The sequence below is a fragment of the Eublepharis macularius genome, chromosome 7 (genome assembly GCF_028583425.1).
Source record: "Eublepharis macularius isolate TG4126 chromosome 7, MPM_Emac_v1.0, whole genome shotgun sequence".
NCBI lineage: Eukaryota > Metazoa > Chordata > Lepidosauria > Squamata > Eublepharidae > Eublepharis > Eublepharis macularius.
The window spans coordinates 85,653,161-85,679,031 of record NC_072796.1 but is presented as its reverse complement, the minus strand read 5'-3'; the positions used below and the strand labels follow the sequence as shown (position 1 = coordinate 85,679,031).

The 25,871-nt window shown below is 39.8% G+C and overlaps 1 protein-coding gene and 1 long non-coding RNA gene across 3 annotated transcripts in view; one reads left to right on the top strand and one right to left on the bottom strand.

Moving 5' to 3' along the window:
• The window catches only part of ST18 (ST18 C2H2C-type zinc finger transcription factor), a 100,959-nt gene extending 81,188 nt beyond the window's left edge, over nt 1-19,771 (top strand). For both annotated transcript variants that reach the window (XM_054985979.1, XM_054985980.1), the window contains 8 exons: nt 2,089-2,157; nt 8,438-8,500; nt 8,595-8,675; nt 10,857-11,078; nt 11,844-11,932; nt 12,896-12,999; nt 17,686-17,829; nt 19,398-19,771. In XM_054985979.1, coding sequence (XP_054841954.1) covers nt 2,089-2,157; nt 8,438-8,500; nt 8,595-8,675; nt 10,857-11,078; nt 11,844-11,932; nt 12,896-12,999; nt 17,686-17,829; nt 19,398-19,538 — 913 coding nt within the window. In that variant the 3' untranslated portion in view covers nt 19,539-19,771. The remainder of the gene's footprint in view (nt 1-2,088; nt 2,158-8,437; nt 8,501-8,594; nt 8,676-10,856; nt 11,079-11,843; nt 11,933-12,895; nt 13,000-17,685; nt 17,830-19,397) is intronic.
• Nucleotides 10,577-24,007, bottom strand: LOC129334051 (uncharacterized). Its single transcript, XR_008597466.1, has 4 exons — nt 23,875-24,007; nt 22,478-22,584; nt 16,155-16,299; nt 10,577-10,985 (listed from the first exon to the last, which is right to left on the bottom strand). It is a non-coding gene; the product is annotated as an uncharacterized LOC129334051 (long non-coding RNA).
• Between the last annotated feature and the right edge of the window lie 1,864 nt (nt 24,008-25,871).

The window sequence follows — 25,871 nt, the reverse complement described above, 5'->3', positions numbered from 1 at the left end:
AGGTGCTCCATTCCTAACCTCACTTATGGTGCTGCTGGGTCATACTAGAAGCTGTGGCACTAGCTGGGTCAGCAGCTAGCTGGCCGATAAGTAGCACAAAGGCAGCTGGCACCAAGGCGCACCTAGAAAATGTGGCCCACAGTGTACTTGTTATAAAGATGTCATTTGCCAAGGACTACATTTCCTATATATATCTTGGTGTAGAGCTTCAGTATTGAAGTGCCAAGTAAAAGGGAAGAGGGCAAAAGAAGCTCTCTGCCTGCATTTCAGCAACCTGGCTGAGGAAAACCTTGGATGAACAAGCTGTTTACAAGTAGTATGACAACAGGGTGTGTGTGCTTCCCCTGAAGTTTGCACTGTCACTTATAAAAAGCCAAGTTCTGTCTGATTCAAGTCCAAGAGGGTTCACCCAAACCCAAACAGATGTTCAGAAGGGAAACCCTCTTTCTTAGAATGCTGAATAGAAATGCTGGAGATGGTTTCAACCTTTGCTGGAGAATCAAAGTGACTATTAAAAGTAACAGTGATACTTAACATAACTTAAATAGGTAGTGTGCATGTTGTGATTGTGTTTCAGTACATACTGTGTTTTTCAGGAGTTTTTAAGACTGTTCACATAAGTTATCTCAATAATCTTTATGATACACCATTTACAGAAATCTGTTATTGCTGTCCTCGTATTTCAGTTGTAGAGCTGAGACTGAGAAATATTGACTTGCCTACAATTATTCACTGAGTTCACAGCTTAGAATGGAAGCACCTGAGATAAGGCAAGGCAGGGTTCAGAACCTTCTGTGTACACCAGTGTGTAGATGGAGCATTTGCATGACGGGGTTAGTAGGCAGGAAGAGTGCTTAACCCTTTCCCAGACCTACTGATCCTCTCCACCATCACCACCACAGTAATATCCAGACCTTGACTATTGTAATGCACCTTTCATCCATTACCTTCCCACTGCACTGCTGTCTCTTGCTACAATGGTTCCTGAACTTCAGGACTAGAATATAAAATACATTCTTCATCCAATAAATGGCCATGTTTGGGAATGTCTGTCCCCCAAAGTGGAGTTGGTTGGAAAGTAGCTATATCTTATCTGGGAGAGAGTGATCAGTGAGCACACACAATAGTGGAAGAGAGCAGTTTTTCTCAGCTAAATTTTGTATGTGAGTCAGCAAAAGCAGGTTCTTCTAAGTAACTATTGTACCTTTTTGTGACCTCTGCAAAGTCACACTATGGTTTTGTGGTTGCACTGAGGATGATTTTTGAACTTTCTAGAGAATGATTTTTTAACTTTCCAGAGCTAACTTTTTGGGTGCAGAGAGTGTCAGTTCAATTTCCCCCACAAATGACACAGCTGGCCAAACATACCTGTGAGAAAAGGCAGGTTGTGTGAATACACAGATGATTTCTGAAGAATGGTGTATATGCCATCTTCTTTGTGGCCTATCTATATGCACACTATGGCAAGACATGAGCAAGTAACCTTACCTAAAATTGGAAAGCAGATGAGATCATGAGAAGATAATGTTAAGCACTGCTGTTCCAAATACTTCATCTGCTCTGACCTTCACTTCGAAGGCATAATGTGTGACAAATGTCAAAGACTGAAACCAGGTAGTTGCTCTGTATGTAAGCCCTTGCTGAAGGCTGTAGATGTAGCCTCTGCTCTAAGTGGGCTGTATCCTAGTAGGAAACAGTTTGCATGCAAAATCATAACACAGTCTAGTCACAGCTGTAACCCTATGGCTAAGGTGCAGGATGACTGGGGAAGGCAATGGCAAACCACCCCGTAAAAAGTCTGCCAGAAAACGTCGTGGTGCAACGTCCCCCCATGGGTCAGTAATGACTCAGTGCTTGCACAGGGGACTACCTTTACCTTTACCTAAGGTGCAGAAACAAAGCCCTGAAGAACATCAGGCTCAGGTAAGCAACCTGTTCTTAGGGTAGCCACGGATGATCTGGTTCTAATTTATTACAGGAACTGCTCTTTGCCTTGGTTTTTATTTAAAGGTTAAATATTTTTGAACACAATCTCTTTTTCTGCTCTCGCATATTCAAGGAAGCTTATTTTCCATTTCTCTTTCTTAGTGTTTCTGGCTGCCCATTAGCTGACAAGACACTAAAATCCTTGATGGCTGCCAACTCTCAAGAGCTTAAGTGAGTATTAGCACAAAAGAGGGAAATGGGATTGCACTTCTTTTTACATATGCTTGTTTTAAAACTAACTTTGTATGTTTGTTATCAGTGTAGCAGTGGAAATGTGGTTCATGGTGGGTGTTTGATAATAACATTTGGTTTATATATCACTCTTCAGGACAACTTAATGCCACACTCCAAGCAGTTTACAAAGTATGTTATTATTATCCTCATGACAATCACCCTGTGAAGTGGGTGGGGCTGAGAGAGCTCTGAGGGAGCTGTGACTAGGGGTGCCATTCCCCCACCTGGGGTGGGGAATCCCCTGTTCCCAACCTTCCCCCTGTGCCCACTTACTTGGCTGGTGGAGGGGAGCGCTTCTGAGAGCACCCCCCCAGGTGGCATGGTGCACCCCTGGGTGGCGTGGCATGTTCCTATGCCCACAGCAGCCCAAATTGTACCTCACAGTGCCCCGCAATGGGCCCATTTCAGGTCAAATTGTGCCTGTCGGTGAGTGTGGGAGTGCCCTTTGACCTGCGGGGCCACCCTTTGACCCACATGATGATGTCACTTCTTGGAAGTGATGTCATCACGCAAGTCGGGAGTGCATGCACACTGTGCACATGTGAAGAAAGAATCCAAGGACATGGCACGGTGTCAGGCTCCCAATTTGTCGCTGGAGGAGTCAAGAGACCTGGCAATCCTAGCTGTGACTGACCCAAGGTCACCCAATTGGCTTCAAGTGGAGGAGTGGGGAATCAAAACTGGTTCTCCAAATTAGAGTCCTGCTGGTCTTAACCTCTGCACCAAATTGGTTTCTATCTGAAGCCCAGAAACAGTGGACCTGGAAGGATTCTGAGAACAGTGCTTTCCATGTGTCCTTCCTATATTTGTCTTTTTCCTTAGATACTGGTTTTTGAACAAAGTGCCCTTTTGACAAATTCCCCATTAGTGAATTACTAACATGAGCGCTCATTCATCACCACTATAAGTTCAGTTTATTCAGTTCAGTTTATTATGCTTATATACCGCCCACCTCTCAAGCAGATTAATGGGAAGGAGGGGACCCTGCATCTTTACCAGTGCATGTCTATTAGAAGTTGAGAGGGTGGGATATGGCTCATGTTGTAACATAGAAGCATAGATGTGGTGAACAGCCAATAGCACTCAATGACAAATCAGTCACCACTCATTTATTAATAATTCCCCATGGGTTGGTAGCCATGTTAACCTGTAGCAGAAATATAAAACAGGAGTCCAGTAGTACTTTAAAAACTATAACATTTTAGTTCAGTATTTGATTAAGCAAACTCTAACTTGCAAAAAGAATAAATTTTGTTACTATGCTGGAATAAATCTTGTTACTATTTAAAATTTGTGACCCTCAAGCTGTACTTTTTATGACTTGTGTTCCCTTAATAGGAAATGATGATGTCTTACTTCTAGTTTGAAATGATTGGACACTGATTCAGTCAGAATCTTATTTATTTGATTGTTAAAATATTTATATCCATTGTTTAAGTTATAAATCTTTAAAATGGATAGCAAAAAACCCCTCACAATACAAATGAAAACAAACATTGAAAATAATTTATTTAGTTATAATATTTATGCTCTGCCTTTCTGCCCTTATCAAGACCACCAAGGCAGCTAACAAATTAAAAACATATAATAAAAACATGTCTTAAAAACCATTAAAACTAAACAGAAACACATCATTAAAATCAAACCAAGCTAATAAACCAGCCTAAGCTGGTTCAATGTTCTTAATAGTGATAATGATAACAACAATAACAATAACAACAACATTTGATTTATATACTGCCATTCAGGACAACTTAACACCCACTCAGAGTGGTTTACAAAGTGTGTTATTATTATCCTCATGACAATCACCCTGTGAGGAGAGTGGGGCTGAGCAAGCTCCAAGACGCTGTGACTGACCCAAGGTCACCCAGCTGGCTTCAAGTGCAGGAGTGGGGAATCACAGTGGTCACTTCTGGTCACAGTGCCACCTGATCTCTAAGATATAGCACTGGTTCCAACAACAACCCCATCATATACGACTGAGTTTTAAGGGGGAGGGGAGGGTGCCACTATAAATTTGTCCCTGGATCAGCCATATTTACAACCAATGGTATTTCCATCTGGCTTTATTTAGTTTGTTTGTCCTTAGACTACTAATCAGTGATCTGAGGCATTAGACCAAAACCTCCAAAGTCTCTGTAGAACTTGATAGAAAGGAGCCATGGAGTTGGGTGGCATCGGTAGCATGGTTAAAGAAGTAACTCTGTGGGTAGTAATTCTATAAAAGGTTTCCCTTTTATAGGTCAGGGCTCGCTGTTTATGACTTTGGTTATGAAAACAGTAATTAAGAAGGTAGTGTACAGAGAGGGAGAAGTTGGAGAAAGTTATCTATGGATCACCATTACTCACTGATAACTTGTTGAGCTGCCACAAAGAATGGGCAAATTCATAGGCAACAAGTAGTTCACTCCAACAGGTATTTTTTTAATGCTGACTCTTTGCAAGTATTACATTATACTGGTGAATGGGTCACTACAGGCATCAAGCGAACAACTCATTTCCTTTAAAAAATGTTAAACTGTCATACTGAAACAGCCAATTTTTTTTTGTTTTTCATTTCCATCCCTCCTCCCACCCTATGCCCGACTCCATACAACTTTTCTCCCTAGCACTCTTGGATTTTCACAAATGTAAGAGTTACTCTAGCAAGTGCCTGCTATTGATTGTGTGTTGCCTGCTGTTGATTTTGTATAAAATATTTATGATGGTGGAACACTGTGCTCTGCCACTGTGGGGGCAGGGGGAAGATTGGGAGCAATGTTATCTCATCAAGGATTGTGTCACATTGTTAGCCAGCTCCTGAAGCAGATCTTGAGAAAGAAACCATTCTGATTTGTTTAAGCCAGCTGGAAATATCAAGTTGTGCAAGAAAGCAGGATCGCACAAAATACCCAGTTTGATTTCAAGTTCAAAGCACTTGAGCTAAGCTTTCAAATATGAGTGTTCATCCAAAACTCAGCCAACAAATCTTCCCTTTTTATCCTTCACCACTGGATACACACCATCTGAATGCAACTAAAGCAAGCATTAAATCAGATGAAGCTATATATCGCACAGAGAAGTCACAAGGAAAAGGGTGGATATTTAGGGTTTAAGGAAGTCTCAGTGCTCTGTGCATCTGGCCATGAAATAAAGATGATTGGCAGGCAATCATCCAGTTATCATTCGGAACGTTTTGGCTAATGAAGATGCTTGGATAAAATATGATCAAGGCTTCCAGATATGTTTAACAGAATTCTAGGTTTACGTAATGTAGCCTAAAAAGTGCAACCAGAACAGAATCATTACTAATTAATTGTAAGAAATAGAGACAGAATTCCTGAGGGCAGTACTTCTCTTAAAAAGCCAGTCACTTTCCCCCAGAATTCAAATTACACATGTTGTCATTGGGAAAATGTAATTTTTTCTCCAATAGTATATTAATTCCAGTATTGAATACTATGCTGTTCTATTCAGTTTGGGAAATTCCAGGAGATTCAGGGGTAAAACCTGCTGAGGGGAGGGGAGGGACATCAGCAGTGTGTAATTCTATAGAGTCCAATCTCCAAGGCAGCAATTTTCTCCAGGGAAACTGATCTATGTATTCTGGAGATCAGTTTTAATTACGGGAGATCTCCAGCCCTCTTGTGAAAGCTGGCAACCGTACATGGATATTGTTTGTGTAGTTGCTAGTTTTAAAGCCTACCTCCCCCCAAACTGCACCATTTTGCTAATTATGCAAAATGTGATTATTCTATTTCTTTGTGAAGGTAGTCAAATGCTGCATTCCTGCTCTATACCAGTGACGCTTATGTGCTCAGAAGTGGTAAAGAAAGGATTAGATCCCACTAATCATTTCTACCCACACAAGACAGGGAGCGGGTAATTTTGCTGATTCCTGTTTCTTGTGTCAAATCTCCAACTCCCCCCTCACGTAGTTCATCAAGGCCCATCCTAGATTCAGTGTGGCTCAGCACAGGCTATTACTTCCTGTCCCATCCAAATGCCTAAACCTCTACTCCAAAGTAGACATGGGCATGAAATGGAAAAAACCACAATGAGAGATTCATGTTTCATCATGTTTCACAAATCGTGAACCACGAATTTTCACAAAATTGACCCGTTTCATGAAACGATTCATTAGTTTTGTGATTCGTCAAAACCAGGGGCATTTCAATGGTCCCTTTCACCCAGAGAGATGCCAAACTTACAGGGAGACTTCAGCAGGTTCTCCTCCACCCACCCTTCAGTTTGGCCAAGATTGCATATGTTGCAATCTCCCCAGCAACAAGTTCTTCCTTCGGCCTTGGTCTACTGGGACTGAAACACGAGGCAGAGAGAAGTGCCTTTTATAAAAAAACGCTGACATAGAGCAGAACAGGAGGTCTGGGGTTGGCTGACAGACCTGCCTAACAGGGTTTGGAGGGTGAGATTGGTATGCCTATGGCTACAGAAGGCTCACCTCCTTGGTTGCCTAGAGGATTAACCCCCTGCTCCTGGCTGTATAGGGCAGAATGGAGGCTCTCCAGATGGCTAGGAGAGCTGCCAATCAAGGGTAAGTGGGCTATGACTGGGATTTCCAATGGCAACAAAAGGTCTGTGCCCATTGTTGCCTAGGGAATCAATGGATCAGCACCAACCTGTCTGAAATTATGAATCACTCATGAAGTGAATGAAACAGGCCTAAAAGTCGTGAATTTTGTGATAACTGCAGCCCCACAAAATGTGGTTTCACGACACACGAAACGACCCATTTCGTGATGAAATTTGCTTCGTATTTCAATTCATGCCCATGTCTACTCCAAAGTTCTCATTCCATTACTCCATATCTGAAAATAAAAACAAAGTACAATTTCAGTCACATCTGGTCTTTCGGTCAGTTGCTAATGGATTTTAACCCTTTCAGACAAAGCCACTTGTGTCCTGTTCGCAATGCAGTGTTGAGCCTTTTTTTAAAAAAAGAAAACTGTTTTACTTATTTTCAAGTTTTCATTACCTTCCCATTCACTGTGGAGTACTGTTCGAAATGTCTGTAGCTATAGCACTATCATGTTGTAACAATAAGTGTAGCAGATTCTCTGAATTCTGAGATTTCATTTTGAAAAATAAGTTTCTTGTCCCTTCCATTACAGAGATATACCTTTTTCCTTATCTCTCTTCAATAGAAGGGGCTAGAGACTTACTTTTTAAGTGAAAGCTTGGGATTCAGAGAACCTGCTACACCTGTAGTTACAACATGATAGTGTTAGAGCAATATTTTTGCTTTTTTAAAAAAAAATGCAAAATCCTGGTGGCCCCGTCTTATTTGGTAATGGGCCTGAAAGGAATAGATTTCTTTGTTCAGGGAATATTTCAGTGTAGTTTTTCAGGGCAAACAGATATATTCTTTTTCAATATGTAAATTCAATGTACTTGGTACCCATCATCGCTGCAGCAACTGTGTTAGTCCTGCTGGATTTGTGTCTACTAGCTTGTTAGTGACCAACCTTTTCAGGGTATAAGTTTTCAAGAGTCAAAGCTCCTTTCTTCAGAAAACTTTGACTCTGGAAAGATTATACCCTGAAAATCTTTAAAGATTTAAAGTCTGTGAAGATTTAAAGATTTATAGTAGTTTAAAGAACAGACCAGGAAAATAATAAAGTTTGTGACAGCGGCAGAATCCCTATTTATAAAACCACTATGGAACATTTGCTTCTTCAGGTCCCACTACCTGTATTTCCAGTTGCACACTAAGGGCCAAATTAGCCAACATGCAAGAAGATCCTTAGTCAGGTCACCCCAATGCATATGAAAATGTTAAGCCATTGGGAGTGTGGGACTGTGAAAGAAGGGCTTTAACTCTTCCCCTGTGTAGTTTTGTAAGTCAAAACTGCACCATAATCTGAAAAATGGGGAGGGGCAGTAATCAGGGATTCTCTCTTTGCCTGCAATTTTATCTAATAATAATAATAGTAGTAGTAGTAGTAGCAGTAATAGAAGCATTGCCATAGTAGTAGTAGTAGTAATAGTAATAATAGTAATAAAGTAATAATCCTTTTCTCTTCTAGTTCCAAGAGACCTGTTCAAATTTGCAGTTTATCTTGAAAAAGTACTAGAAAGATCCAGTCATGGATTGCTCAGTATCTCTTCATGTTTGGCTTTAGGCATTGAGTCAAAGTATGAGATACTGCTGTGCAAACTTCTTTTACGATGTGTAACTAGCACTAAAGGTTCAGCTTTTTTCTGAATATCTTAGGTGTCCTACGCCTGGATGTGATGGCTCTGGTCATGTGACTGGAAACTATGCATCACATAGAAGGTAAGAATCCTTTCTTATTCAGCAGCAAAAGAATGGGGAAGGACAGCAGAGACCAGTGGAAATAAATTGCTTCTCTTGTGCCCATTTCTTTAAGCTTGTCTGGTTGTCCTCGGGCAAGAAAAGGTGGTCTCAAAGTGACTCCTACTAAGGAAGAAAAAGAAGACCCTGAACTTAAGTAAGTTGGATGGGAAAGGTTTGTTACAACAAAGAAAAAAGTTTAATTTGGTATATACTACATGTTATATTAGTCTATCCTGACAATGAAACTAAATAAAGCCACCTACAGAGCTGCGAATTTCTTAGCCTTGGAGCAAAGAAACACTGTATCCGCCACAGTCATCTAATCAAACTGTATTAGAAAAGTTTCACAACCAAACTGTGCTAAAGCTTAAACACTCTCTTTATCAACTCACTGTAAGTTATCCCTGGGGCACTGGGCCAGTTACATTAGGGTGACTTTACACCAGCTGGGCAACTCATCCCCTTTGGATTCCCCTTAAAGGATTCAAGAGGAAATTGAAGGGTACAAGCTATCATCAGGGAGGTGCCTGGGGCAGGTGTTCCATCTCCCACCATCCCACGTTCAGTGCCCAGGCAGATGGGCTGACGGGCATTTCATTGAATGGCAGGTGAGTCAGTTGATGCCAGGGATCCATGCCCTATGCCATTCCAAAGCTCCAGTGACTGTAATCGAGAAAGTTGTGGCTGGTTTTCACACAAGCCTTCTTGTGGAAGTGAGTTATTTGCCCGCAACACCAGCCTCACACATGGCAGTACAGCTGCAACTACTTTTACATCCTGCCTGTCTTCCACCAGAGAATCCAAGGAGGTTTTGCATTCAGGCGCTGATTAGATCTAGATCTACTTGGCTCTAGCAAGGTTTCTCTATGATGTTCCCTCAAATCATACTCTGGGATGCTCAGATCTAACTCAAGTTAGGAAGCTTTTCAGAACTCATTCAGAGATGCAGATAGATTATTTTTATTCACTATGTTGTTAACTACTTTTCTATCTTTCAAAACAATTATAACAAAAAAAATCTACAGAATTCCACAATCATAAAACCATTAAAACATGTTAAAACCACAATTTTGGGGCAGATACCTGGACTGGATTGTTTCCTTGTTCCAAATGCTTCAAGGATTTGCTGATTCTATGGGAACTTTTGCTAAATCATGACTGGTATCTAGAATGTGGCCTAACTGCATAGCTTTTAATTTTCATGAGATATGTTTAACTGTTCAGTGAAAGATTCCCCTAAACTCAACATGCACTTTCTGACATAAAAAAATCAAAATCAAAATTTTGCTCAGCGCACGCACACACGCATTTTAGTGCAAGATGCAGTTTGCTGTGCCTGAGGCCCTAACTACAATGTGATGTAGTGGTTAAAGTGTCGGACCAGGATCTGGGAGACCCAGGTTCTAATCTTCACTCTGCCATAGAAGCTTGCTGGGTGACCTTGGGCCAGTTACACCTTCTCACAGGATTGTTGTGAAAATAAAATGGAAGACAGGAGTATGATGTAAGCTGCATTGGGTCCCCTATGGGGAGAAAAGAGGTATAAATAAAGTAAATAAAATAACTGGGAAATCCTCTTAGGATTTACATCTTAGGATGTAACATGATGTCATTTCATGTGTTGTCATTTGGTGCTGGTCAAAATTACCCAGTATGCATGAAGAGTCACATGTAACAACTACCATATGGAATAACTTAAGGTTGGTGGCAGACAAAATTTGTAAATTGGCCCTTAAATCAGATACTCAGATTCCCCATACTGACTCTTCGGATTGCTTCTTGTGGAGTCTAGAATGGCTTCCAATGGCCTTTGGCTGCAGTGTAGACATGTGAGGGAACAGAGAAGACATTGTGTACAGTTGAATTCAGAAGACCAACAAACAGCTCAACAGACACACACACACACACTTTTTATTTATCTCTTTGAAATAATCCTCAACTATCCTACTTGCTTCAAATAAATGTACGATATTCTCATAGAGGATAGGATGACTAATCGCCATGGTGACTGAAGGACGCCTCCATATGCAGAGGCAGCAAACCTTTGAGCACCAGTGCTAGGAGACATCAGGGAAAGGCCTTGGCTTCTATGCCCCACCAGGGCAATTGGTTAGCCACTGTGTGAAACAGGATGCTGGAGCAGAAGGACCACTGGGCTGATCCAGTAGGCTTTACTTATGTTCTTATGATTATGTTAATGCAATAGATCTCTACCTTAATATTACTATATTAGTGTATTAATCAAACAGATACTTTTATTTATGTTTATTCTTATTTGTTCCATTTGTGTGAAAGTAATAATAATAATAATATCAGTTTTACTGTGCTTTTGTAGATGTCCGGTGGTAGGCTGTGATGGCCAAGGTCACATATCAGGTAAATACACTTCTCATCGCACTGCTTCGGGTTGTCCTTTGGCTGCCAAGAGACAGAAGGAAAGTCCTCTCAATGGGTCTTCACTGCCCTGGAAAATGAACAAGCAAGAGCTGCCACACTGTCCTTTGCCAGGCTGCAACGGGCTGGGTCATGTTAATAACGTTTTTGTCACCCACAGAAGGTATCACTTTGTGTCTTTACTTCTTTTTTTCCCTCTTAACTCATATCTGCAATCCAATGGTTTAACAAATGAAGCTATTAAACTGGTTGTGAAATAATGGGGGATGAGCATTTTGCATGAGTTCTAAATTAATCCCAGCCTACTTTCTGGATGATAGTTTTAAAAGAAGGGCCTTTCAAAATTTCATTGGTATTATTAAGTGCCCAACCAATCACAAATCCAAATTAGTAATGGGAAATCCACCAATATTTCTGATATATCCATTTAAAGGGGCCAAATATTCATATCACTACTAAAATACTGGTATGTTTTTGTGGACCTTTTTCTAGTTGGCACTTTGAGCTGCTGTAATGCTTTATAAGTAAGGGCTCGGGTTTGAGGGCTTCATTAGGACAAGGTCACTGTTCCTAACACTAGCTGGATCAAAAGAGACTGCATTGCTATGGAATAGTATTATTTAATATCTTATCTACTATCAAATCCAGTACACAGCTCAGCAGCTGGGTGGAGAAAAGGAGCATGGCAGAAACAAGGGTAGAGATAACTTGTCATCCTAGTTGTTTCAATAATTGCATAGTTAGATAAGCTGATGGCAGTCTTATGTACCAGATTACATAATAGTTGCATGCTTATAATTAGATTATAGATTACAGAAAGCTGTAAAGAAAAAAAAAGATTTATACTGATAAGACTTTGGAAAGTGAGATGTACCAATCAAAAATGGTTTTCAACTTTCAAATAGGTCTCCTTTTCTACCCTTTTCAGTTTGTCAGGATGTCCTCTAAATGCACAAGCCTTAAAGAAGGGCAAAATATCTGAAGAACTAATGACCATCAAGTTGAAAGCAAGTGGCGGTGAGAAAATTTAAAACTGAGTTAAATGATATAGATATATATTTTTAAAATTACTTTCTTTGGCAATTAAATGGAACCTTAGAAGTGTTTTTGAAGTACTGCATCATCACATTGTTCCTTGAATAGAATATGGGTGACCTCCGGCTGATTTTTATCCTTCTCTCTCATGAATACAGAATAAGAATAGATATTACAAGGATTGTGTTCTCTAGTATACAGACATTTGCCCCACCTTACCAGCACCTTCATTTGTTCTCCTCTATTTTACATTAATCTTGTTATATTTTGAAGAATGGTTAATAATATGAAAAGGTACCTAATTCTATTATCGCCATGTGTGGATATTCTTTTCACATATCTTAAGAGTAGTTTGAAGAAGTCCCCTTCATCCCGATTTGGCACTTCCAGAAAAAGATTGAGATTCTTTCTTTAGCTCTGCTTAATCCTTTACTTTTCAGATATGAACAGTTGACATCAATGTATAAAGTACTATTTCATCATGGCAATTGCTTCAGGTTGGAAATGGAGTGAGGGTAGCACAGGAGAGAATCCTGAGTAACAGCAGCAAGTTTTGTGGCATGTGGTACAGGCAGTTGGCTGACTCTGATGCAGCTATCCAGTCATGCCACAAAGATATTATTCTGAGCTATGTTAAGGTCTATTGAGCTCCACAAATGTAAGGAATAATTATAATATGCCCTCCAGCATTGCTCTGAAGAAAATAGGGGCACTCTTTTCTCACTATCTGAGTACCCCTCCACCAATTCTATATTGCTGAAAGACTTTTTGTGCTTCGTGGCTCCTTCTCTGGCCCTAAAATAATGTAATGGGAGCCTTTGGCTCCCATTCTGGTTAGTTGAAAACTAAGCAGCCAAGGTACAATATATACAGTTCCATTAGCAGAGGAATTAGTGTTTGTCCACCCTTTCAGACAGGTTTTATTTTACATTAAATTTTGTGCAGGTTTAGAAAATGAAGAAGAAATTAGACATTTGGATGAAGAAATAAAAGAGCTGAATGAATCTAACCTTAAAATTGAAGCTGACATGATGAAACTTCAGACACAGGTAAGAAAGAAAGCATTTCACTGAAACCCAGCAATAAGGTCTACCTGTCTTAGACTGATCCAAGAATGGTGAATTCTACTCTATGTGGCACACAGAACATCTGCTTTATTTTCTCCACAATTACTCTTGCAAGTCTGGTATTGTGGCAGGATGTAGAGTGGGTGAGCAGAATAAACAAAACAGGCTGATTTATCAAGGGTTTGGCTTCATCTGCCTCCCTATACACTCTGAAATAAAATTAACATGATTGTATGAAGCTGCCTTCTATTGAGTCTGACCATTGGCCAGAACTATCTACTCTGACTGGCAACAAACTCTTAGGCAAAGGTCTTTCATGTTTCTGCTCTAAGTTCCTTTGGCCTGAGGAAAATAGGACTTGAACATGACAACTTCTGCATACAAAGTGTGAACTCTACCATTGGGGGGCTCTCTCTATATTTTGTGATTCATGTTTTTAGTTGATATTAAATGCGTAAGTGTATATAGAAAAGAGCAAGAGTCCAGTAGCACCTATAAGACTAACAAAATTTGTGGTAGGGTGTGAGCTTTCATGAGCCACAGCTCACTTCTTCAGACACAAGGGTAAATAGTCCTTCTTACCTCACTTGGTTCTTTCTCCTGGCACAAGCAGCAATGTAAAAAATGAGGTAACTCTTTTAGGGCCTCTTTACACATTATAGAAACTCAAGTTTGCTTTGGGGGAAACCCCAACCCATTTTATGTTTAATGTGTGACTGGAAACTTACCTTTAAAACTGGGGTAGAGGGTGCAAATTAGAGATGGGCACAAACAGCAATACACACACAAAAAAGCCATGAACAGCCCAATCTGCTGTTCGAGAACAAGCTGTTCATGAGGCCCCATTCTAAACGAACAGGTGGACGTTGCAAGCCTCATTCATTGCTGTTTGTTGCTGTTCGTCAAGCCAGACAGTCTGGCACCTGCAATCAATTCCCTTGGCTGTTTAGGCAGGGGTTGTCTGAACTCTGTCTGAACTCCTGCTGTTGCCCTGGAAACCCCACTCTCAGCCCAATTTGGCTTGATAGGCAGGTCTTCATTTCATGTGTAGAGCTCCAAATTTGTTACAAGGGAGCAAAGAGCAGGGGGGAGGGGGGCTCCCAGCTCTGGCTTAGTTTGCAGACAGTGGAGAGGGAGAGAGTTGTTGTTGGCATTTTGATAGAGTGCATTGGAGCTTGAATTTTCTTTGTCTGTGGTGGGATAGGGATCTGCCCCTTCAAGTTCCACCAGGCTCTGGGCCAAGCTATTATTTATTATTGGTACTTTTCCTGGTACCTGCTCAGGTCAGATTTCTGGGAGTGGTGCGGTAGGGATCTTGACTTGGATGATGGCTGGAGGAGAGCCTGCTGGCCCCCATGAACAGCCAACCACGAACATGTTCATGAACAGGGCTATGTTCGTGGTTGTTTGTGAGTCCCTATTCGTGGATGCAACGAACAACGGACATCATGTTCGGGGTTTTTTTTCTGTTTGTGCCCATCTCCTGTGTGCAAGCAGAGGCAGGAGTAGTGCCATCCCCTCCTTTCCACCTTGTGCACTTTAAGCAGATAAAGGCAATAGTGGAAGGCTATTTGCCTTACTTCCTGGTTTCATGTGTCTGATTAGGCATAATAGATGATATGGGAAGATCCCTGGAAGACGTACGGAACTGTAAGACAAATAGCCCTCCCCCCACTGCTAGTTAAAGAGTGCAGGGTTGAAAGGAGGAGATGGAGAGGCACTTCCTTTCTCTGCACACACACAGGTGATGATTTGCACTCCCCCCCACACACACAGTTTTAAAGGTCAACTTCCAGTCACATGTTAAACACAATTTGAGATGGGGTTTCCCCAAACCAAATTCCAGTTTGTGTAATCTTTAAAGAAGACTTTATATAGTTGTTCTGAAAGCAACAAGGAAGTAGTGAGGGGAGATTGTGCTTCATGGGCTGGGTGTTTTCTGGAGCAAATGTGTAATTATACTGAACATAATAGTTACTTGCTTATAGTTATCTATTCTTGCCTTACATTAAAACAGACATGATCAGTTCATATGAACAGTTAACATAACCACAGAGTTGGAGTCACATAATTTAACAGTCCCCAATAACATGGCAAGTGCTTCCTATAAACTAGGTACATTTTGTCCAGGAAAACTTGGTCTTACCAGGTTTACAGATCCCAAGAATGGGCCTTGGTTCATGTAATACTGTAGGTTGAACAATAGTTCAGGAAGAATATGAATGAATGTAGAGGGGAATGGGTTCACACCTGCTGGTCCTGCCCTCAACCTATATCATATTTTTACTATGCTCTTCCTCCAGGGAGCACAACATCATATATGGTTCTCCTCCCCTTCCATTTTATCCTCACAACAACTCTGTGAGGCATGTTAGGCTATGATAGAGAAACTGGCCCAAGGTAAGTGTCATGGCAGTTTAGGGATTTGAACACAGATCTCTTAAGTCCTATTCCAACAGCCTAATCACAGCATGACCATGCTGGAGTATGCATTCATCCAAACTTCTCTGTAAAACCCTATGAGCTTGTATACTCCAAGAAGTACTGGATCTGAACATGTAATCTGTATCCACTATTTTTGGAGATTACAGGTAACTAGAGATGGGCATGAACAGCAATACGAACAAAAAAAAAGCCACGAACAGCCCAATCCGCTGTTCGTGAGCAAGCTGTTCATGAGGCCCTGTTCCTGGCAAACGTGTGTTCGTTCCAAGCCCTCTTCATGGCATTTGTCAGCCATTTGTAAAGCCAGACAGTCTGGCGCCTTTCAATCAATTCCCCTGGCAACATAGCCATGTACTGTCTGAACTCTGTCTGAACTCCTTCTGGCTTTCCTTTTGGCTTGTAACCCCTCAAAGTAGCTTCCAGCAGACAGTCCAGTTTTTTCCACTGTGAAAAGAAAATGACAGGAAAGGGAGGGACCCATGGATCATGGCTTTCCCAGGGTCCAAACTCTCTGAAATTTGGGGGGGGGGGTCTTCAAAGGACAGTGAGGACTATGTTCCCTGCAAATTTGGTGGGAGTTGGACATTGGGAAGGCCAGTTTGTAACCCCTCAAAGTAGCTTCCAGTAGACAGTCCAGTTTTTGCCACTGTAAACAGAACATGAATGGGGGAGACCCATGGATCATGCCTTACCCAGGGTGCAATCTCTCTGAAACTTGGAGGGTCTTCAGAGGACAGTGAGGACTATGCCCCCTGCAAATTTGATGGGTATTGGACATTGGGAAGGTCAGTTTGTAACTCCTCAATTAGCTTCCAGCAGACATTCCAGGTTTTGCCACTGTGAAGAGAAAATGACATGAAAGGGGGAGACCCGTGGACTCTCCTTTCCCCATTTCAAGTTCAGCTAAGTCCCAAGGGGGCCATTTTGGCTCCCACGAACTTCCAACTACAAGTATGTTCGTGAACATGTCATGTCCATCGATGTTCGCGAATCCCTGTTCATGGATGGCAACGAACAACAAACATCGTGTTAGTTTTTTCCCCCTGTCCGTGCCCATCTCTACAGGTAACACATTCAGAGGCTACATTGGATGTGCACACATTTGGATGAACATGGGAAGGTTGGGGATGGTCCAATAGACTCGATCCCATTTCTCTCCCTATTCCATTTCTGCATGTTTATTTGAACCTGGATTGAATATCTACACAGAGATCAAGATTGCCTATGATTTCCCTCAGCTATCCATCCTGCTCAGCCAAATGGATATTTTAATTTCCTTTTCAGGTGACTTAATCTTCCTATACCAAGTGTTTCAGAAAAGGGTGTTCTACTACAGTCCTCTCCTGGCTTATTTGAACAGCACTGACAACAAGCAAAATGTCTCTTTTCCCGAACCTTCAGGCCCTTCATCCAAAATCCCTTTAGCTTCAGAGATTTCCATGCCTTCTTGTAAACATCCTTTCTCTGATCCTGAATCAGGAGTGTCCTTTCAACCCAGAAAATGTATACCTTCAGTCTTTCAAGTATTACCAGACTTTTAATTCTGTTTTGGGAATTCCAGCAGTATTCTCATCTCTCAAGCAGTCTCTTGGCCTGCCAGATCTGAAACAGGCCCTGAATTAGCTACTTTATCAACCCCTTTCATTTTCTATCCTATTTCTTTTAATTTTAGTATTTCCACTCCGTTCTGTTCTAATCTGAGCTCATTCTATCACATAACTTCGCCCAGGAAAATAGCTCAAGACCTAATACCAGGGTTTCTGCTATCATAATGAGACAGCATAGATGCTGTAAGAAAAAGGGAGCCATGTAAACTGTAGCTTGCTTGCTTCTTTACTCAATGCCTCAGGGCAGAGCTCTTCATTTATAACCATCCACTAACCTTTCTCCCATTTTGTCAGCTTGAGTCTTTCTGTCTTTCATCCATTTGTGATCTCACTCTCCACAAACAATGATCTTTTTATCCAACAGGGTCACAGTCTATAGCTTCATTTAAACATGTTTCTTTTGTGAAACAACAGCTGAAGCCACTGGTTTGAAAATAATAGGACTTGCCCTAATTAGGAGTGTCTTGTGGCATTGATGTACATGCAACTGAAAGTATCTGAGGATCAGTTCTGCACATACATCTTGTCCTGACTCTTCTGAGCAAGGAATTGTGGGCAGTTGTGTTTGAGGACAAGAGCCCACTTTCCACACTGTCATTTTGCTTCGTGGTTTCAGATAACATCTATGGAAAGCAATCTGAAAACAATAGAAGAAGAGAACAAACTTATAGAGCAGAACAACGAGAGCCTGCTAAAGGAGTTGGCTGGCCTAAGCCAAGCCCTCATCTCCAGTCTTGCAGACATTCAGCTTCCACAAATGGTATGTCTGTGACTACAATGCTGGCAGGTTGCTCTGGGAACCCACACTGCAGACCTGTCAGAGAGAGACTTTAACAGTTAAAATCATTCCACACAATCTACCATGGAAATGTCCGTGTCAAAAATTCTAGATACAGCTTTTTAAAAGAGCAAATGGTCTGTTCTTGTTCAACAGTAAAGGGAAGCAATTTTGCCCGATTTGCCCCTTCACTGCAGCCTCCCATGGTGTGGCACTTTGTTCATGAGGGTCCCCAAACCCTTAGCAGAGTGTTTTGGGTGTACATAAGGGAGGGGATGCTAGAGGAAACAGGGTGATAAGGTGGCCCTCATGTGCAAGCTCCTTCTACTCACACACCTGTAGGATACAACCCCATATTTTTGTAAAAGGAAAAACTCAGCGGAGTAGGAATCTAGGACTTAATCTATATTAGGTTATACACATGCTAGCTGTGATTCAAACTTAAAGCATACCTGAAGGGTGGGTGTGTCCAGTGGGTTTTTTTTCTTTTTTCTTTGAACAGCAGAACTTCAAGCCATATCATACACTACTTTTTCTCAACTTCAAAGGCTGTTTGTTCTGCAGCAATTTGAGCTGCCACACAAAAAACCCCAAGTCCAAAGTCTCTTTAGATCTGTTAAAAGTTGCTCACTTCTTGCATTGTGGCCTTTTTCACAGCATGAATAAATTTCACTTTTTTTAAGTTTGAAGAGGGAAGAGTAAGGATCACATCAAGGCCCAGAATTGCATAGCCATTGTGTTAGAGTGGCCTGGATACACAGAGTCAGCTTTTTATGGCCAAGAGAGCTTTGGACTTGAATTTCTTGCATGGTGTCTGACAAACCCTTTTTGGAAGCTGAGGGCCATTGCAAAGAGTGTCTGTGATGTGGCATGGAGGTCTGTTTTGCAAAAGGTAACAAAAAACACTTTAGGGATACTCAGACCCTTAATTAGCTCTTTACTTTCTGGACAGTGAATGAAGCTTAGTGTAATCTTTGACTGCCCAAGGAAACTTATGAGCATTTGAGGGTATGTTTTCTAAGCTCCCTTTACCAATCTACTAATTTATTTAAAAGAAAACTATATGTATGAAGGAGTGGGTTCCCCACCCTTTCTGGATCAACCATCCACTTGGCAGAGAATTGGTACTAGCTCAGCATTTGTAGAGCAAGGTCTGTAAGTGGAACCCAATGGGTTTTAAATGGGTCCAGCAGCAGAACCCCATTATTTTGATGGGTCTTGGGTAAAACCCGGTACACAATTTATTTAACTTAAGTCTGTAGCTGGGGAAAAGAGGGGGAGAGTCCACACCCTTGTCCCTTGCCTTTTTCTTTTTTTTTTACAACTGGTCTGACAACAAATAACCAAAGCACTTTTCCTCAGATCAGTAGTCAACTCTAGCAAAAGGCTATAATCTAGGCACTAGCCTAAAGTCCTGTGGACAAAACAATGTTTTGCAAAGCCCATTTCTACCAGATCCATATCTGTGGCTGCTTCTGTCCAGGTGACAGTTTGCATCTAGTCTCCATAGTAGCCTGTGTTTTGGTGTAATATGTCTTCTCTTTACTCAGGGCCCAATCAGCGAGCAGAATTTTGAAGCGTATGTAAATACACTCACCGACATGTACGGCAATCTGGAGCGGGACTATTCCCCAGACTGCAAGGCTCTGCTGGAAAGTATCAAACAGGCAGTGAAGGGTATTCACGTGTAGAATGGGGAGGCTGCTGGGCAACAGGAGTTACTTAGCAGCAACAGGATCCTGTCAAGAGTCCCCAGACTGCTCTGGAGCATCGGTTGCTGTGCTGCATTTACAACTACAACATTGCACTATTTTTTTCCAGCTGACATAAAAGGACAGAAAACATAACAGACTATTGTATTAACAGCAATGATTCTGATCATAGAATATATTTATTTCAATACAATTCCTTTTTGTTGTCGTTGTTTTGCACTCTTTTCATTTTGAAAAGTGAATGTAAAAAGTGTGTGTACCTATTTTTTTACATTTTTAAATTTATTTTCAATCAAAGAGTTGGGATTTTTTTTTAATATTTTGACAACATTTCTTGCAGCCTGCCATATTTTTACAAATGTGTTTGTTAATTTATTTTGCAATAGGATTTTAAATAGACTGAAAGTTATAGTGTAAATTGAATAATTTGCTGGGTTTGTACAGGAAAAAGAAAAAAGCTATGAAAGAAACAAATAACAGAACTGTGATCTAGTTTTATTTTCACCACATCCTGCTTTTTATAATTGCTTTTTTTAATGAAATAAGAAATGGATTTGTTGTTTGCAGTAGCATGAGAGGTAAATAACCTAGGATGCAAAGGAGAATGGCTCCCTCTGCTGGAGGAACATAAGCTCTTCAAGCACAGCATGCTGGGAGAGTTCAAGAATTTGTTAGCAATAATGAAATATAGCAATCAGCAAAGCATTGGATGTGGCTGCGTGTTTTAGCTTACATAGAATGATTATTTTAAACCATTCCAGTGAAGACCAGGATTGATTTTAAGGATCCATTTTTCTTTTTCATGTTTATTCATGAAAAATACATTTTTATCCCCATAAATATGATAGGCTTTGAAATGACCTGATGCCTTTTGGTACAGAATCTTATAAAAACATTGGTCAGTTGACCAATATCTATATAATTTCATATTGGAAAAAAGCATCCCAAACTGATGATTTTGTACATGTAACTAAGCCAATAAGACCTTCCCTGAAATGGCATTTATTATTTTTGGTAGAATGAGAGAATCTGAGAAGCCTGCAGTTGCTTTTGCGTTCTGACATGGCAGAGTCAAGCTCCACTAAAGTGAACCGAGACTGCAGAGCAACAATGTGTGATGGTTGCCCCCATGACCCGTGGCAATGCATTTATAGGTTTTATCTACATTACACACTGACGTTATGAATCCAAACACATACATTTTGAAGCAAGGTCTATTCAGATTTGAAAGGGCTTAACATCCAAGAATTAGCACCACTGTAGCAACTCATTTGTAGTTCCCTATGATATGAACAGAGTTATCTCAGACATGGAAGGGAGACATGGCTTACAGAAGAGATGTGCATACATCTCTTGGAGATGTACTGTGGAGCTTTGGACTAGGGTGTTGCTTGCATTTGGAGCTGCCTTAGTTTCAGTTGACTGGCATTCCTTATGAGCAGGATTCCAACTGCTACAGCCCTTAGGCAGAAATGCATACACTCGTGTCCCAGATTGTCTTTTTGGTACATAAACAGAGGTATACAAAACTGTACAAAGCTACAAACGGAAGCCCAATGTCTATTTCAGGGATTATAACTAGTAAACATTTTTCCAGAATTTTAATTTTGTTTGTTTTTAAAGCAAGTATTGACAACCAGCTAAACTGCCTTTTTTTGTATGCACACACGCCTCATGAGCATATGTGCCTCAGTGTAAAATGTATACATGAATCTAGCGTGCATTTAATTTTTCTGTGCTACAATGGAAGTGCTTATTTTATTTGTCTACTTTATATCTCAACTGGACATGACAGCATTAACAGGCTTGACTCATGCAATTCTATTATTGTGTCCCAATCTGAAGGTACGTCTTGGAACTCATTCAACTTTCTTATGCTGTGGTTGCTGTTCTGCATTAGGTGGGGCTTGCTGTCCATGTGGGGGGAGGGATTGATTTGGCCCTCAGACCTTAGTTTAGACAGGAGAGATGTATGTTCTTAGAAGCTGTGTTTATTTTTTAAAAGAAACATTTTGACAGAAGCTACAGTATGTGCTGATATAAAGTACAACACCAAATTTGCTATTAAATTATTGTACTTGTTCTAAAAATACATTTGCTATACTTGTTTAATGCAAACAAAAATGAGTTCACTCATGATAGAGACTAAAAGTTAATTTACTAAATATTTTAAGAAATTTGTTATATATTTTATTTAATTTAAATTAAAGAATCTCTTACTGGCCTATTTATTACTATAATTTCCTATGACCTCAAGTTAATTTATCTGTGTTTGGATTATTTGCTCAGGATGTATCTTTTTATTTATTTGCCTCCTTTGTATTTGAAGTTTTGTAATGTGTACTGTGATTCCCTCCCTTTCCCCTTTATTTTCCTTTCCTTACTTAGATTAATTTGCATTGACAAGCTGTCCTGTAAATTAGACCTTTTGTAAAGAGCAATGATGTATGCATTTTTTTTTAATTTTGGAGTAGTTTGTATACTGTTCCTTCATACAATTAATATTTCTTACATCAAAGCAACAAAAATTGTGTTCTGTGCTGTACATTTGGTGTATGGTAGGAAATAAAATTGATACTGAAACCGGTTCTGTAAGTTCTTTGGTGTCTTCAGTTGACACATGACACACACACATTTTTACTATACCTGAGAAATGATAACTATGTGAATTGATTTGCATGTTTTGTGTAGGAAAAGTGTTATTCCAGTTAAATCATCATATGTAAAGTGGCTTCTATAACAAATCCTTTGATTATGTATTACTTTGTCAGATAAGAAAGAAACATGAACTACTTCAGAAGCTATACAGGGAATGCAATCAAGAACCCCACTACTGCTCCCATTGCTTAAGCATCAGGCTTTCACTTCTTGGCAGAGGTAGACTGTCTATACCAGAACAAGAAAGGATTTGCACTGACCATTAGCAGCTGCTTAATGATATTGAAATAGAAAAGCCAGAGTTTCCAGCAGTTAGGAACTCTTCGTTTTGGAGCAGTTTTCTGAGGAGAATTACAACAGTGAGATGCTGCAAAGATAAAGGTTTTCTTTTATTTAAAAAGCAATAATGTTCAGAATCACATTAAAATATAAATCAGAAACAATATAATTATTACATAATTACCAGAATTTACACTGCTTGTTTTACTATATTTAGGGACAATTTAAGGAGTGTGGAGTGTGGGGGAGAGGAGGAGGGAGGGGAGTTCTTCTTTTGCTTGGGTATATAATGCTGTAGGGAGTTACACAATTTTAAAGTTGACAATGAGGAAATTGAAATTGTCCAAGATTTTCTATTTCTTGGCCTAACCAACAGGGAGACTGCAATGAGGAAATGAGAAGGAGATTGAGACGTGGAAAAGCAACTGTGAGGGAGCTAGATAAGATCCTTAAAGATAAAGACATCTCTCTGGGAACCAAGTTCAAGGTAATCCAAACAATGGTATTCCCTATTATGATGTATGGATGTGAAAATTGGGCAGTGAAGAAAGCTGACAGGAAGAAAATTGATTCATTTGAAATGTAGTGCTGGAGGAGAGTTCTGCAGATACCATGGACAGTCAAAAGAACAAATAAGTGGGTACTAGATCAAATCAAGCCTGAATTCTCCCTTGAAGCTAAAATGACAAAACTGAGACTATCGTACTTTGGTCAAACTTTTCCAAGCTTTTCTCTGGAAAAGTCAATAACGTTAGGAAAAGTAGAAAGCAGTAGGAAAAGAGGAAAACTTAAAATGAGATGGCTTGACTCAATAAAAGAAGCAACATCCTCCAGTTTGCAAGAGCTGAGCAGGTCTGTTAATGATAGGACGTTTTGTAGGTTCTTCATTCATAGGGTCGCCATAGGTTGGAGGCAACTTGACGGCACATAACACACACAGCCAGAAAAATAGTTGAGGCTGTAATGTTCACCATCAAGTATAAGAGCACAACATACAGTTTTCTAAACATGGCTGGACCACTGAGTTATATAAGGGCATTACCTAATAGTCATGTTATTTTCAGGTCCCTGATAGAGAATTTACTTTTTATACTGTGTTCACATGACAGGACAATGTTTTCATTGAGCTATTTACTACAACTTCAAAACTTCTTTCTCATTTACTTACTACCAGTTCAAACCCCATCAACATGTATGCAAAATTAGGAGTTGTGTTCCAAAGTACACCATTTTAACCTATACCAATCCTCATTTGCCATTTTGTTTGCATTTACTCAATTTGGAGAGATCCTCTTGAAGCTCTTTACTGTCTGCTTGGGTTTTCCCTGTCCAGAGAAAATAGGTGTTATTCACACTCTTAATCATCTCACTCGCTTACCCATGATTCCAAACTGCTCTGAATAAGTTAAATTACATTGACCTCAGCATAGATCCTTTTTCTCCGCTTTTTCTCCGCTTTTCTCTCCATTGCTCTACCTACTCCTTTCAGGATGCAATCCTCTGCACATTTATCTTAGAGTAAGCCTCCACTAGAGGAAAACTTCTTGGATACAACTGATAGTTTCTAGTCTAAAGTTCAAAATACATCTGTCATTTTCAATTAAAAATTAACCAGACTGTTAAACAATACTTCAGTTTGGAGCTGGATATGAAGCAAATGTAAACAATCTCTTGTTGCAGTTTTGTCTGAAGGAAAGTGTGGTATTTTTGTATTTGTGCTAGTTTTTTTCCCAGGCTTCCAGGCTCCTAGTTCAAGATTGAATTTCAAAAAAGCAGTATATTAATGAGATGATTTGTGTTAAGTGCAGCTTCATGTTTCATGCTAACAAAGCTGGACCTTTTTTAGTCTGGTTTAGGCTGGGCTACGGGACATACAACCCTAGTGGCTTTAGATGATGACTTCTCTTTGAATATAAACAAAGACCATGATTCACTTTTGCTCCTACTGGATCTATCTGCTTTCAGATTTCTGCAGTACCAACTTTATTGCTTTGTTCCTTGGATGCCCTGTCCTCTGTCTTCTGTTTTATTTGCACGGTGTGATCCACCTTGAGTCCCATTGGAAAAGACAGGCTATAAATCATGTAAATAAAAATAAAAATATCAATATTTATCAATCACCTAAAGAACAAATACTAAATAGATATACTGACATTCTATGGAAAAACGGTGAGTTTCTCTGAAATGTTTTTCCAACGATATGTTAAACAGAAAGATATAGAAAAAATTAATAAGAATTATAAGGGGAAATGTTGGAAATATAAAGAACATGACAGTACCTTTTACCATAGGTGTTGGATCTGTAAAATAACTTTAAAAACCTGGAAAGAAATTCATGACATAAATGCAATGTATCTTACAAATAATTTTTTTTCTAGATCCAAAGACTATGTTCTTGGGTATTCTGACAAAAAAAAATCCTAAAAAATTTGAAAGAAGTTTTTAATTGCATAATAACGGCAGTCAGAGTGATATTTGCAGCAAAATGAACAGCAGAAGTTGTATAACTTAATGTAAATGGAGCAATAATAAGACTTTAATTTATTGACATTTTTTATTTAGAAGATTTGAAATATTGGTTGAATTTTGAAAGCTATGGAATTAGAATTGTTAAATAATATCCTTCTTTTGTTTCTTTTTCCTTTTTTAGCTGTATATCTTTCTTCTTTTATCTATTTATATTCTTTTTCTACAAGTTGCAATATATGCTTTTCTGTTCATTCAATAATAAAAATTATATTGGAAAAAAAAAGAAAATCAGTAAGTTGTCTATCCCATTTGATGCTTTCCACCTAATGGAACCAGTTGAGATCCAGTTTCAGGAAAGCTGCAACTACACAACTCTAACAATGGCTGATTCCGTGCACGTTGGATAATGCACTTTCAATGCACTTTAGCAATTGTTTAGAAGTGGATTTTTTGTTTCATGCACGAAAAATTCAGTTCCAAATGATCTCTAAAGAGGATTGGAAGTGCATTATCCAACATGTGCAGAATCAGCCAATGTATGAATCAGGAAATAAGAGTAAGTGGGTGTCTTAAATTTGTTCCCCTTCCTGAAACAAGCAGTTTCAACCATTTTTTGCACGCAGCTTTAGGAGCTCCCAGCACTTGTTCCCATGTAGACACTTGTGCATATAGCATTGTATCCAAAGTGGCAGCCATAAGCTAGTCTTTGCATGAAAATTGTCCCTGCTGAATCAGAATGAATGAAGCCAGACATAGATTAAACATTTGCACAGTAGTGAGTTACAACTGGCTGCATCATATTGATACAGATGTACTCAAAAAGAGGAGAATCTGAACATTGCTGCAACAATTTTGTTTCACTCACAACCACCTGTGAAGATTAGAATAGATTCAAAAAATTCTTCA